The following is a 15,909-nucleotide window of genomic DNA, read 5'->3' as shown; positions in this document are numbered from 1 at the left end:
CGCTGCGCGGACGGAAGGCCGTTTGTGACACTGACGAGTGTTGGAGGCCCCGGCGGCGGGCATGTGCCTGCCTCGGGCGGAGTGAGCGGCGCGCGGGGCGGCGGCTGCGGCGATGGCGACGGCGGGGGGGTCGGGCGGGCCCCCGGAGGCGGCCCCCGCGGCGCTGCAGCGGGAGCCCGTGTATAACTGGCAGGCCACCAAGGGCTCGCTGCAGGAGCGCTTCGCCTTCCTCTTCACCAACGAGCTGCTCAGCGACGTGCGCTTCGTGGTGGGCAAGGGCGGCCCGCGGCAGCCCGGCGGCGGGGGGCCCCCCGGGCCCGGCCAGCAGCGCATCCCCGCCCACCGCTTCTTGCTGGCCGCCGGCAGCGCCGTCTTCGACGCCATGTTCAACGGTGGCATGGCCACCACCTCGGCCGAGATCGAGCTGCCCGACGTAGAGCCCGCCGCCTTCCTGGCGCTGCTCAGGTCAGGCCGGGGCTGGGTGGGGGAGACCCGGCGGCGGGTAAGGGCGCCCCTACTAGCCGGCGGGGGTGGGGCCGGGGGCTGAGGAGAAAGGCGGGGTCCGCCCTAGCGCCGGGTTGGAGGGGGTTATCCGCTGGCGTTGGGCTGCCCTGAGCGCAGACAGCAGCTGGCGGGTCGATCAGCCTGTGTCCTTGCACGTACCCCCGCCCCTTTCTGATCGCTGTGTGGGGCTGAGGAGTGAGTGTCACTGCTTGTAAACCAGCCGGCTGCAGAAGCCCTAATTATATCCCCTCATGGCTGCTGCTGGTGCCTGGCCCTCTCCATCCTGCACCTATGTATGCCTGCTTGCTTCTGCATTGTCCTCCCCTCCCCGTTCTCTTGTCACTGATTCAGCGTGCTTCATGTATTCGTGACCTGTTTGTACCTAGCACAAAACAGATAGAAACCAGGCGCAGCCATCATGTGGTCTGGCAAACAAGGTCAAACTGCCAGTTCCCTGCACAAGAATTCTTGTGATTTTGGACTCTTCTTTAGTTTTGGACCCTCCTTAGGCTTTATTTGGAGTTGCCCGTTGTGCAAATTATTCTTATACCTTCCTGGAGAAGAAAATGCTTACTTTAGGAGAATTAAGTGCCCTTGCAAAGGGATTGCCTTTGAAGCCAGACAGTGGGAGATGTAGTTTAATAATAGATCTCTTCTGTGTGTGTTGCAATTACTTTTTTCCAAATAATGCATAAAGGAAGAATTGGGTCTGCTGTACTGTGTTGTGGTTTTTTGATCTGTTTCATGGATTTTATTATTCTTGGGTCAAGTAAAAAAATGCTTCTTGGTGTCAGATCATCGTTTTTGTTGTTGCTATTCTTGTTTATTAAGTTATTATTGACCCACATGTTGTCTATGATATCTGGCAATTGCAGAGATTACAGGGTGGGAAGGAATGATCATCTAACCTATTTCAAACCTACACAAAACTAGCCAATTTGAGGCCTAGGTGGCAATTGTCAATGGCAGTTTATATGAGGAAAAAGGTTACATTGTACATCAGGGTTATTACTGAGAATTGGTAATTTGAATAAATTGCAGATAACGCTTAAAATTCTGTTCAAACTCTTCAATTAGGCTAAACTTTTTATAAAATATAAAAACTGATTAAAATCCCGAATTCCATAGAAATGTAGGGCTGGAAGATAATTTCTTGAGGTTCCAAGTCCAGACCCCTACACTGTGGCAGGACCTAGTACAACTAGACCATCTATGACAGGTGTTTGTCCAACCTGTTTTTAAAAAACCTCCAATGATGGGAGTTTCACTCCCTTGGAAGCCTATTCCAGAGTTTAACAATCCTTCATGTTGGAAAGTTTTTTTCCTCTGATCTAACCTAAGTCTCCCTTGCTGCAGATTAATTCTATTACTTCTTGTCCTTCAGCGGATGTGGAGAAATCCATTACTGTTGCTTTGTAACAGCCCTTAAGATATTTGGAGACTGTTTGCAGGTCCTCCCCCAATCTATTTGTAATGGAATACAGTGGAGCTGGTGTAGGTCCTTCTTCATAGTCAAGGTTTTGGAGAGAAAGTTACTGATTTAGGACCCTCCAAAGATTTCTCCAGTGGAGTAGTACAAGACTTCTAGAGTAGAGTGGGGACATCCTGCCTTTTACATTAGGAACCAACAGAGAGAAGCAATGAAGGGTGAAGAGAATGGGGCACCTGCCCATACTCTTAGCCAGGAGCTTCCTTTTGCCAGATGTGGACTTTTAAAAGCCGCATCTCCTGGGAGGAAAAGCAGAGTGGAACAACAGCTGACCTTTGCTCTCCTCATTGGCTTGAGGATATTAGTAGAACATCCCCTTCCTGCTCCACAAGTGACCTGGACTTACAGCTCCAAAGTTCAGTCATGAGTAAGGCTACGATTTTATCATGGAGGTCGCAGAAGTCACGGAATCTGTGACTTCCAAAGACTGCCATGACTTCAGCCTGAAGGCGGCAAGGAGCTGCAGGATACCACTGCCACCCAAGGTAGCAGGGCCCCTGAGCTCAAAGGTGACGGGAGTACCCTGTAGCTCCCGGCCGCCGCGGGCAGCAGGAGTGGCTCCTGCAGCTCCTGGGCTCTGGGGGACTCTTAAGTGGCCGTGGAGGGACCCTGAAGCTCCTGGCTGGGCCCCCAGCCTCTGGCGGCAGAGGACCCCACAGCTCAGGGCTGCGGGGTAGGGGGACCATGGAGCTCTGAGCCCCAGTTAGTGGTTGGGGCCCCTGGAGCTCCCAGCCAGGCCCTGCAGCCTAGTGGTTCCCCATTTTGTGATGGATATTTTTAGTAAAAGTCAGGGACAGGTCATGGGTTTCTGTGAAGTTTCCTTTTTTGCCCGTGACTTGTCTGTGACTTTTACTAAAAATATCTGACAAAATCTTAGCCTTAGTCATGAGGGAATGGCAAAACTGGGTAGGCACTGGTGTACAGGGAATAGGTAAAGGTGTATGTTGCAGATAAAATGTTATTTCTCATGTTAAGAATGAAAAACGATGTATATGCAAGGTTTTTTTAAAAGAGCAACAGCCATAGTTAGAGGTCAAATTTAAGTAGAAAAAGTTTAGGATTAAAGACTTAAGTTTCAATTCTTAAGTTAATTTCTTAACTTTAAAAATTTAAGAATGTGTTAAAGAGGCTACAGTTTGAACATTATGAAAATGGATGAAGGATAGGGGCCTTAGAATGCGACAGGAGCCATTGTGTATTTGTAGAGCTACTAGCACAGTGGGCTGATTGGGGTCCTGCAGTACTATAGTAAGAAAAACTATATAATGATCCAAGGCCTTATTATATTCAGCTCTCTCTATATATTTTTATAAGCACTGGCAGACTAAGGGGTTGGTGATATTTTAAAGGTTACCATATCTTGGAAGCCATTTGGTCTGGAAATATACACTTACGCCATTAGAATGTGTCTGAATTCTAGATATGCCAACATAAGCACAAAATAAAAATTCAGTATGTTTTAAAAAAAAAAAAACACCGTCCCACTGAAAACTTTAATACAAACAAATGCTTGACATTTCTTTCTTCCTACTGTACGCTTTTTGAAAATTGACTTCAGTATTATAACTGAGAATACAAAAGTTAAAATGACCCCATTTCCTAATGCATACTGGAAGAGAATGCAAGGATTATATGTAATTTCTAAAATTAGTGTTCTTTTACAAGCCTGTATTGTAATAAATATCCAAGAGGACAAAAATGAGGCTGGAGTGGCAGGGGATGATGCAGGTAGTGATCTCCTGCCTATGTAAAGCAAATGAGTTGCCAGGTGAAGAAGAGGTTGTTGTTGAGACCCTAAATGAGAATTTCCTAGCTATTTGATGTTGGGCACCTACCTACACTTCTGTGTCTCGGAAAGTCTCCCTGGTAAGCTATGCCAGTAGAGCTATACTGGAAAACCTTAATGTAGATGCAGTTATACCAGCAAAAAAGGCCTTTTGCTGGAACAGTTTGTACCAGATCCCCAAGTGAAATAAGCTATTACCAGCAAAAGGATTTTTTTTGATGGTATAACTGCATCTGCATTGAAGTTTTGCTACCATAGCTATGTTGACCAAAAAAAAACCCCCCAACCAACCAAACCATCTCTAACTGACATACGCTATGCCAGCAAAACTTTCCAAGTATATACCAAGCCTTTAGAAAATTCTCACGTCAAGTCCCCAAATCAATCTGAACTCTGCTTCTTCCCCCTACCACTGTAAGGTTAAAGTTAGTTAGTTTTTTGTTGGGGAAATGTACAGGACTTAAATTACAAGTAATATTTCAAACAAAGAACTTGGAAATTAATTCCCTCTTATCTACCTACAGAGACAGGAGTTTGTCTGTGTTTTGTAAGGCACTCTTCTTTACTGCTTTAGTTTGTGAAGGCTATCAATTCCTGCAGAAGTACAGATTACTGAACTCTGAAATCAGATTAAAAACAAGAAGTCAGTTCTCCCTTTTCCTAAAATGCTATTTGTTGTAGGTCTACATATGCAACTGGAATCTACATCAGAATTTAAGAAAGTCTGCCTCTATCTTCTCTGCTTGCTTTTAATACGGGGGAAGGAGGAAGGGAGTTATTAAAATACAAAACTTAAACATATTTGCATATAACAAATTTAAGCAGAGGAAATAATAAGCATGAAGTTTAGTCCATTCCATTTGAAACAGTCTATTTTTAGCTCTGTTTTCTGGGGAAAGTGTAGAGATTACTAAGAACAATGCCCATCAGTAAGGCTAAAATTTTGTCATGGATATTTTTAGTTAAAGTCACGGCCAGGTCACGGCTTCTGTGACTTTTTCTTTTTTGCCTGTGAGCTGTCCGTGACTTTTACTAAAAATATTCCTGACAAAATGGGGATCTGTGGGTCCCCACACCACCTGAAGCGAGGCAGCAGAGCAGGGGCTAGGAGCTGCCTGCAGCAGCGGGGGGCTGCAAAGTATCCCTGCAGCGTGTGGGCTGGGAGCTGCGGGGTACCCTCGCAGCTCCGCGGGGCCTGCAGCCACCAGGAGCTTGGGGGTTCTCCCACCACTGCCCATGGCCGCTGGGAGCTCCAGGGGTTCCCTCGCTGCTGGGAGCTCTGGGACCCCCACCTCCCCATGGTGGCCGGGAACTCACAGTTTGAAGTTGTGGGGTACCCCACTGCCTGCGGTGGCTTGGAGCTCAGGAGGCCGCCAGAGGCGGCAGAGGTACCCCGCAGCTCCCCGCCCCTGCAGGCAGCCAGGGACCCTGTCGCTCCCGACCACAGCAGGCTGAAGTCACTGAGGTTGCTGGAAGTCATGGATTCCGTGACTTCCACGACCTCTGTGACTAAATCGTAGCCTTACCCATAAGTAATCGAACAGCATAAACAATTGCTCATTAGTTCTTTTATGCAGTAATTAAGTATTTTTTCTGTGCCTTTGTGAACATTTATTTTTGGCTAAAGGAAAACTGCTTATTTTGGTTATTAGAGTTGTCGGTCTCTGATAGATGGTTCAAAAAGCCAAACCCTAAAAGTATTAAGGTATTTAGAAAATGACTTAGAGATGTTGGAAGGAGGGTATTGACATTCAAGCTTAAATTTAAAGTATTTATATCATTTAAAGTAATAGAATTATTCCTTCAGTAATAACTTTTTTTAAAATATGATTTTATTGTGGGTTTACTTTTTGCAATCAAGATTATAACCAAACAGATAAAGGAGGAGACTGAGGACTTATCTCTGGGGAAAAACCATTCTGGAAAAAAACAAACCTATTATTGGTTGAGGTCAAAGGTTTAAGAAATAAAAAGACTGTGTTTTTGGGCTGGCCTACACTACTGCTTAAGTCAGTGTAAGTTACATCGCTCAGGGGTGTGAAAAAGTTACAGCAACCTGAGCACTGTCCACACCAATGCTGTGTCAGCTGGAGATGCTCTCCTGCCAACATAGCTTCCACCTCTCGCAGAGGTGGAGTACTTATGCCGAAGGGGAGAGCGACGGTGCAGCTGCGCCAATGTAGCACTGTAGTGTAGACTTGCCCTTTGTTTGTTGACTTACCATCCAATATTCCTCTTGCCTGTAGGGTTTTTTAAACAAAGGCCAAAAGAGTTCTGGCAAAGCAACTGCAGTGGTTGTGGGACCATTGGGATGATTTTGTGTGCATCCTGGTGAGTTTAGGTAGGGTTCTCTGCTTTTTTTTCTTGTGTTCTAAGAAGATAAAATTCACCAGTGTCCACAGAACTGATTGCTGGGGGCCTAATAAACATCCTTGAAAAATTTTCTGGGGGAGGTTCTCCTTAAGGAAGTGGTCTGGTCTGGTATGGGGGACTTAGTGAACTTAATTGCTTCTTTTATAAAAGAATTGCCTCTGAACATTTTCTCACATTCTTACCGATACACTGAGGGAGAGAAAATTGATACTGAAGCCTTACAGGAAGAGACAATGAGGTATAAACCTGGAAAGAGGGAATATGAGAATGCAGGACCTGGGGAAGAGAGGGAGAATGGGGAGAGAACTTTGCAAGAGAGAGGCTGAAAATTGGAGGCAGAGAAAAGTAGAGGTGTTGAGGAAATATAATTTTCTCTGAAAATTTTGTGTACTTAGAAAATGGATAGAAAAAGAAAGATTGGGTAGACAGGTGAGATGCAGAAAAGGATATGCAGAGGGCAAGTTCAGACCTGTAACAAACAGAAGGCTGCAACACACAAAGTTTCAGAACTACTGACACACTCTCTCTCACTCACTCTCTTCAGAAGCAAGCCACTCAGACAGAGTTCCCCATTCTGGAAAAGGAGGGGTACTGTGGAAATGCTCCAGGATCATTGACCCAGATCTTCAAGTCAGATGTTGACCATCCCCTAGCAGTTTGGAGAACACTCATTGTTTTGCAATTTTTTAATAGTTCTTGTGCCTGTCTCTCTATTTTCTAACTCAGCATTTTTAAACATTAAGAATTTATTCAAAATGCTTTATTGCTTGTCTCAGGAAAATCCCACAAAAGGCATTGTGATGGAAAAAAGAGACTGTCTTGGTATAAAGGGCTATGTGCACACTAGAAACATTCAGATAAGAAATTATGCACCCAACTTTTCCTAATATAGACGAGACAAAGAAGCATAAATCATATATTGGTATGTTGACATTTCTGTCCTAGTGTGGATTAAATTTCCTCACTCTAAAAGTATTTGGTTATATCGGATGCTTCATTGCTACAAGTTGCTGCATTATTTTTTGGCCTCTGGTGGCTGATTCTTAGGAGTATATTCTCAGAGCATCCCAAGCCTACCAAGCTGATATGCAACTCTCACTCTTTTTTTTTAAAAAAAGAAAAGGAGTACTTGTGGCACCTTAGAAACTAACCAATTTATTTGAGCATAAGCTTTCGTGAGCTACAGCTCACTTCATCCGATGAAGTGAGCTGTAGCTCACAAAAGCTTATGCTCAAATAAATTGGTTAGTTTCTAAGGTGCCACAAGTACTCCTTTTCTTTTTGCGAATACAGACTAACACGGCTGTTACTCTGAACTCTTTTTTTAAAAAAAAACAAAAACAAATGAGGAATACTTGTGGCACCTTAGAGACTAACAAATTTATTTGGGCATAAGCTTTCATGAGCTAAAACCCACTTTATCGGATGCATGCAGTGGAAAATACAGTAGGAAGATATATATAGACAGAAAACATGAAAAAATGGGTGTTGCCATACCAACTGTTGTGGATAAAGCTCTAAGCAATAAAGTTAAAAAAATATACCCAAGCCAGCCATGACTTAATGAATGTGCTTATAGAAGCTGTACTAAATGAGTAAACCAAAATGTTTTTTCTGTTACAGTAATGCTCACTAACGCCACTATATTTAAATCTGCTAAAGCTTGAAAACTCTTTTGTAAGCTTGATATTCCAGTCATTTAAAAAAATCCACACCCTATGAGAGAGAGTTTTCAAAATGAGCTATTTTATTTTTAAATTGAAAAATCAGCTGCTTAATTTGTAGTTTAAAATACTCTATCACTTTCCATTGTCTGCTGTTTCAATCCAGACGGTTCCTGCTCCAGCCTGTTACTCTCTTGCTCACTGTCACACCCCAGCGTCTGCAGTGCCACTATCTGAGCACAGAGGGTGTCTGACTCAGCCTTCAGGCTGGATGTCTTTGTTTTTCTCAGTTTTATCTTTCTTTAACTCCTCTATTTCTGCCTTTTAACTGATCTTTCTCGTTATCTACCATCTCCTTACAAAGCTGCAGGAATGCTCCAGGACCAGTAAAGCTCTCAGGCTTCCAGAGACCATTATCATGCTCCTGTACAAAATCAAACTGTTTCCCAAAATCATTTTCAACTGTTCTTTGTTTCCAACTATTTCCCTTTCCTTCTGACATAAGCCCTCAACAAGGGTACCAGCCGAGGGCCCTGAGTCACAGTAACAAAATATATCCATGACACGGGGAAATTCCAGGTTGCTACCTTGCCCCTGCTGTCTTCCCCTTTTGCACAGCACAGCAAACCATTTGTTCTAATCGTCCCCTTCCTCTCCACCATTCCTGACAACTAGCTCGCTAAATCTTTATCATATATACAAAAGTATCTATCTACAGTGCTTGTGAAATAACTCCGAAGTTTTATTACACAGCCTATGTTACAGACTAATTCAAATCATGCTTTTGTTAGTACCTATTAAAAGCATATAAGCTGACATGAAAGGACCAGCTGTGATGCGTGCTGTCCATTTTTTCATTAACTCTGTGGCTATAATATGGGACCATCAATTCTGCAGTCTTTTTTTAAGTTTATTAGTCAAATGATATTACTAGATAGCTGCCTACTGTTGGAGAGTCTGGATTTTTGAGCAGTTGTTACATGTTGACCTAAAACCAATAGGAAATGAGGTAACCTGTTGATCCCTTTAACACCTTTTACTCATGAAGAAATTATCAGATTGCAGATCTAGAGCATAGTAGCAGCTATGTTAGTTTCTTGAGTGCCAACAGTTCTCAGCTACTTTTTCATAAGCCCTATAGACTTTCAGGTTTGTATACACAATATAGCAGGGGTAGGCAAACTTTTTTTGGCCCAAGGCCACATCAGGGTATGAAACTGTATGGAGGGCCAGGTAGGGAAGGCTGTGCCCCCCAATCAGCCTGGCTCCTGCCCCCATCCGCCCCTATCCACCCCCTGACTGCCCCCCTCAGAACCCCCGACCCATCCAACCCCCCTGCTCCCTGTCCCCTGACTGGCCCCTATCTACCACCCCACCCCCTGACAGGCCCCCTGGGACTCCCATCCACCCCGCCCTGTTCCCCATCCCCAACCGCCTCAGAACCTCTGCCCCATCCAACCGCTCCCTGTCCCCTGACTGCCCCGCGGAGCCCCCTACCCAACGCCCAGGACCTGGGCAGTGTGAGTGCCACTGAAAATCAGCTCGCGTGCTGCCTTGGCATGCATGCCATAGGTTGCCTACCCCTGAACTAGAGGCATTGATACTCAAATTGAAGATGTTCTTGATATTGAACCAGATCGATTTAATGAACTAAAAGTAATTCTGCCAGCTCAGCTGCTCTTTACAGGTTGTACATATCTAATAAACCAGTACAGAAAGATTAGTTTTTAGGGAGTGTTACACTTCTTATGCAGCTCTAATGGCATAAGCTTTTCATAAGCTAACATGCTGCCACATCTTAACTAGTACCAAACTTTTTTAGTGCACTTCTTTAATTTGTTTTGTCAACACGAAGAGGCTGTTAATCATGTTCTTAAATTTAGTTGGTATGTTCAGCTCTCCCTCAGTTATATCCCTTTTATCCTTCTGTATTTGTGTATTATTTCCAGGTTTCTTTATTCAGATGAAGTTCAGATTGGTCCTGAAACAGTTATGACTACTCTCTACACTGCCAAGAAGTATGCAGTCCCAGCCCTGGAAGCACATTGTGTGGAATTTCTCACTAAACATCTTAGAGCAGATAATGCCTTTATGCTTCTTACCCAGGTAACCTGAATAAAATGTTGGTTTATGAAAATATTGCTTAATAAATCACCCCCCAAAGAGCTAATAATTTACACAATGTTAGATATCTAGGTAGTTTAGTCTGTGGTAGAACTATCTGTGCGGCATATCAGTCTTTTTGCGAGCATCTTATTGCAGCTTTGTCACTCAGCTTCTTGAGTATGAAATAATATAAAGGAAAATGGCCTTGTAAATAAATGTATTTTTATATAGTTATTGGAACATCATAAACATGAGGTCTGTTCTCTCTTCAGTGCTATTAATATTAATATTCTAATGAGTTAATCTGAGGCTCTTTGAGAACATTGTCTATTTTGATCCAATATTGTAGTTTTGACTTGCAATTTCAAATATAGAGATTTATCTTTGGCAGTGTAATAATAATATTCAGGAAGGAGAATTGGAGAAATCTGATACAAAAACTCTTAATGAAGTACATCATTCAAGGGCTGTTTGACACAAACTCAAGGAATACTTGAAAGGTAAATTGGGGCTGTCTAAATAGAATGTATCCATTATTCTGGAGTAAAAACTTGTTTGTTTGGGTTACTTCATAAATCTGTTGGTTGCAACACCAGACTCATACCATTTGTCTGTAAACAATATATTATCTCCATAGGCTCGATTATTTGATGAACCTCAGCTTGCTAGTCTTTGTCTTGACACTATAGACAAAAGTACAATGGATGCAATAAGTGCAGAAGGTTTTACTGATATTGACATAGGTAAGTTGCCTTCTATTACCAGAATATGAATTTAAACTTTGTAAAAGAACTGTATTGATTTGCATTGTTAAATGGTGTACCTTTTGGTCAAAGCTTGCCCTGAAACATGTACAATATATAGGCTCTAAAAGATTCCCATATATAAAAACCATCACTCTGCTAAAAGGCTTAGCCATTTAAACAAATAAATTAGTCCTGACTGACTTGTTTAACTTGACCCTTTTAATAACTGACCCTCTTGTAACATAGTGGTTTACAGGTATCACATAATGTTGAAACTGATGTTTTAACTTGACAGGTTTACGATCAGATTTTTGGTTTAAAAATCTATGCTCACATTGATTAGAATTAGTTAGAACTTTATTAAAAGTACAAGGATTTTACCTCAATACCATTTTGAAAGACGAAGCAAACATTTTTATATGCTAGTCTACATTGTCTAATTAGTGTAGGAATTTTAGTGGTTCAGTATTATTTTGGCCACAGTAGTGCACTCATTTTTCTATCACTGCAGAAGAAACATTGACTAACATAAGTTTGAATACAAGAGCAAAATGCATAAAAAATAAGTTTTATCTTATTGTGAATGTTACTACTTTTGCATCTTCATGTATCTTTGAAGAATTTTTCTGAATTTTGACTATACATTTCTGTTACAGTAATACTTTGTGTGTGATGTCTGATTAAATCTGTGGGAAAATACTAAAAAAGCTTGAGTGTCTGACTTGAAAACAGTCCAGATTTTTATCTGGTTTGGTCCTGTTTTAACTATATATGACACATTTATAGTGCTGCCTCTAATTTTGCTTTAGGTTACTACTGCCTATCATTGGATTTACCAAAAAATTGCTGCCAATATGGCAAAAAAAAAGAAATTGGTTTTCTAAATACCTTTGCTGCATGTTCAGTTTTAGTTGAAGCATTATGGTTAAATTAGTCTTCTTCGAGTGTCCATTTGCCAATCCCGCTCAACTACTGGGCTGGTCCTGCCTACTTTCAGCTAGGAAAGCAGCATATGTATATTCTTCTTGACTAAACTTAGTACTGTAAATAGCCCAGACTGACATCAGCTTCCAGCCTATGAGTGGGCTTGAGCCTAGACTCCCAGGAGGGAACAGACTATTGGCAGGAGAAGCACTACATTACCTGACCCCATTGACTTCATCACAACCAACCTCAGCAAAGTGTTAAGAAGAGTGTCTGTGTCGAGGCAAGGGAGAGGAAATAACCATGGTGTATGAGGTACACAAGAAGAAGATGGGACTAAAGCTTATTTTGCTTGAGGCCCGGGAAGGAAGAAACAAATGGGACTCTATACTAAGGTTAACTCATGTATTTTTCTTGGGGTGGGAGAATAGATGATGAGGAATTCAGAAAAGGATTAAACAGTGAGTAAATGAGGTTCAAGTTGATTCAGGTTACACTTGTTTATAATTTATCCCTTAGTTTTATATGCAAGAAAATAAGTGCTAAGAATGTAACACTCTTGTTTGTATCTTTTTATCCTGCTGTCTGTAGTTTATATGTTGTCTGTTTAGTATGCAGACTCTCTCGGACAGGAACCTTTCCTCTTTTCTGTCTGTAAAGCACACAGCATGCCTTTGAGTGCTGTATAAATACAATCCTGCCTTTGCAGCTAGTGCAGCTGCATGCTTTCTCAGACTTTGACTTACTACTGCTGAAAATTTGCTAACTTTCAACTACTGGGTTTCCTCTCTTTTTAGGCCTCTTTCTCTGCCCTACATTTTAAATACATCTAATTGCAATATAAGCTCATGGTTCAAACTCAGGCTGAAACATAACATCCATCCATCTACATGCAAATTGCCCTAATTGAGGGCTCCTACTGAGGGTCCTGCACCCCATGGGGTAGAGCGTTAGAGCCTAAATCAAGCTGGGACCCCGGGTTCAAGCCTTATTGCGTTGCAGTGTAGACGCAGCCCCTCTGGACTAGTGCTCTGAGAGTCTACCAAAAGTATTCCACAATCCCAAACACTGACTTTTTGTTCCCTGGACAGTGGATTGGTGGTGTAAGGTTCCTTGGATCTCTTCCAGGACACCCCCTTTGGCAGTGGGGAATTGGTGTTCATACTTAAGTGGGGCAACCAGTCATCCTGGTTTGCAGCTGAGCCCCTAGGCAGGTGGTAGCTCCAGTCTCTGGGATGGGGGCTGGGCCAGTAAGAAGTCTGTGGCTTGGGGCTCCTACTTGAGGGCTAAACTATTAAATAAACAAGGACTCAGGCCTTCGGGGCATAGGCTAAGCAAACAAGCAGGCAACGGCTCAGGCCTCTCGAGGGAGGGCTGAGAAACAAACAGGCAGTGGCTCAGGCCCCTTGGCCTAGGGGTTAGTGCTTGCCCAGCCCTGAGTGCAGGGCCAGGGGTAGGGAGATCTGGGCCCACCCTGCTCCACCGGGTCCCAGCCCAGGACCCTTGGAGCAACTGGTGATCATATCGTAAGGCCAGCAGGGAAACATGAGGTCACTGCCTCGTCTCCTGGCAACACAACAGACCCAAAGTCTCATTTTCCTTGGCTGCTTCCTACTGGCTTCTGGTTGAGTTGTTCTCTGCAGTGACTGGGGCCTGGTTCCCGGTTCCCCTTCTCTGTGCCAAGCGGCTCACTCTATGCTTCCTCTCCTGGTTCCTCCATCTTCTGGGACCATAGCTTGCCTTTTTTCCAGCTGGCTTAGAAGTGTTGTCATCATCTGCTGCAGCTAACAATGGGCTCCACGGGTAGTTCAGCTCCCTGGAAAGGACATCTGGCTCCTTTCCTGGTCTGAACCCAACTGAGCTGCAGGGCCCGGCCCTTCTACTTCCTGCCCTGCTAGGAAGTCTGGGATATGGCTGGCTGGACTCAAACCCACATAATACAGCGTAGACGCTGGAGCCCCAGTTTGGACCCAGGGTTCAACAATTCTTAACCTGGGGTTACAAATGAGTGTGTAGATGCTCAAGCCCTATGTTAACAAAGCCAGAGTCTACTGACTCGAGTTCTGCTGAGCCAGAGCATAGATTGTGGGTTAGGCATACCCTTTGTGGCCTACAGTCTCCCATGTGCAGGCATGATCTGGCCAGAGATGAGTTACATTCACTCAGAATCCAGATGCTTTGTCAATCCAGTTTGAGATCCAGTCATGATGGAACTTATGTCCAAGACTTGTTTCAAAATCAGCTAGAATGCAAAGAAGAAAGTTCAGATTGAGGATGGATAATCTGGCCTTATTTTAAAAAATGAAATTTTTTTTCTCTCCTTAAACTGCTTGTGTTTGTGCAACTGCTTGCTTGTGCTCATTCCAACTTTTCACAAGTGTCTTTGATTCTACCCAATCCTTTCTATTTGGCACCTACAATGTTTTCTCCGTACTCAGGGTATTGTAGTAACAGCCCTTAAGGAGGAAGGTAATCTGATTTTCCGCTATCTGAATACGTTTCTTCAAGTCCAAACAATTAGAAACAGCTCCAATAAATCTTGTTCAAAACATCGGTTCTACATACTTTGTGTGTCTTTTTTGATAAACGGGGAGGAGAGCTGGGTACATTTTCAAACTGTTTGTTAGAAAAAATTCACAGGTCCTATTCATAAAATGCAAAGCTGGGTAAACAATGAAGAAAATTTTTTTAACTTCTTTTAAAAAATCGTAAAATTCATTGCCTAACTTACTTTAGGAAAAAAAAATCCCTTGTTTTACCGCAGAGCTTTCTCGCCCAGGAGTTGGTTTTCATATCATTATCTTTCTCATCCTCTTCTCTAGACAGAACTGTTTGAATCATTCTAGTTTGTTTGGGAACTCCTACATAGTATATACATAACTGTCAGGGCCTTCAACTATTCAGTCTTATGTTCTCAGGTGTAGACACTTGTCTACTTATCTGTTCTGCACCCTCCTCAAGCCTTTGTGGGCTCAGCTGTGAACGCTAGGAGTCCCTCTCCAGGTAATCCTTCCTGATTGGATCGTGAAATCCTTACATTGGGTGACTAATAGACAAGTCTAGAAGAATCTCAGTTGGGAACATCTCTAGTCATCTTTAGGTTCCGGAATCTCAACTACTGCTGCTATTCTTAGTGGGGCTAGGTTCATGTAAACCTTTAAATCATACTAAGACTACAGGAAAATGTTTCTTGAAATTCTCTACGGAACTGTTCTGTGTTTGTACAGCGCCTAGCACAATGGGGGCCTGGCCCATTACAAGTTGCCACTGCGGTATAAATAACATGCCTTTCCACCTAAATCAGGACATCTTCCAGTCTAAGTAGATGCAACTACATTCTCTGGATGTCAGAAGTGACACAGGAACAGTTTTCTGTTTTCCTTTTTCTTTTTCCTTTTCCACACGAACAGTTTTCTTTAGGAAATTGGATGTGGTCTCATTTACAGAGGTTTCCAAAAAAAGGACAAGTTATCTATGGTCACATGTTAGATGGCAATCAGAGAAGCTTTTTCTAGTATTAGCAAGATTCCTGACATAGATTTCTGCCTATTTTAATAGGTCCTGTATGAAGAACAACAGACTTTCATGTGGAGAGGTCTGCAAAGCCATGAGTTAAATGTCCCACTGATCTTCGGTAAAATCTGAGATGTGTATATAAAAAGAATTGGAACACTTAGTACTGCTTTTTTTGGATCCATATGTTTATCTGTTTAAAAGGTCACTTTTTTCTTTTTGTGCATTCTGCTGGTTGTTGCATTTCAATAATTGATCCAGATTGGCAGATGGACACTCAAATGAGGACAACTTTATATTATGAGTAATTTGGCTTTCCCGTAGTTGTACATTCACCAATCTGCTTGATCACTTCCTTTCTTGATCTTGCTCTAGCTTTGGAAATACTCTTTGGGACATGAGAGCAGCAGTTTGGCACTACCTATCTATATCTATATCTATAGTCCTAGTCTTAGGAATCAAGAAGAAAGTTCATATGCTGTTTTATAGAAGGAGGCGGGCAGGACAAAACCTGTTGGATTGGATGCTGTACACTGTTCCAGAAGACTGATTTACACGTAAGACAGAACTGTCTTATCTGTGGTGGGTTTTTTTGCAATAAATGTATTTAGTCCTTAAACAGATCTCTTTCATGTATAGTCAATCAGTTTTCTATTATATTAAAGTAGTTTGGGCTTTTAATCAAATACTTTATTCTTCACTGAAGTTGTATAATTTAAAAACTACTTTAAGATGACTTAACATATGTAAAGACAGAAATTGCTATGAAAGGAGAAAACTGACCTAAATTTATTAGTAACTTTT

The 15,909-nt window shown here is 42.6% G+C and overlaps 1 protein-coding gene across 1 annotated transcript in view; it reads left to right on the top strand.

The window, feature by feature from the left end:
* The window catches only part of BTBD1 (BTB domain containing 1), a 35,141-nt gene continuing 19,232 nt past the window's right edge, over window positions 1-15,909 (top strand). Inside the window, exons 1-3 of the mRNA XM_048865769.2 lie at window positions 1-465; window positions 9,766-9,922; window positions 10,560-10,665. Coding sequence (XP_048721726.2) covers window positions 113-465; window positions 9,766-9,922; window positions 10,560-10,665 — 616 coding nt within the window. The 5' untranslated portion in view covers window positions 1-112. The remainder of the gene's footprint in view (window positions 466-9,765; window positions 9,923-10,559; window positions 10,666-15,909) is intronic.

The sequence above is a fragment of the Caretta caretta genome, chromosome 10, assembly GCF_965140235.1.
Source record: "Caretta caretta isolate rCarCar2 chromosome 10, rCarCar1.hap1, whole genome shotgun sequence".
Lineage (NCBI taxonomy): Eukaryota > Metazoa > Chordata > Testudines > Cheloniidae > Caretta > Caretta caretta.
The sequence above is the reverse complement of the archived record's forward strand: the minus strand, read 5'-3'. Positions and strand labels throughout refer to the sequence as shown.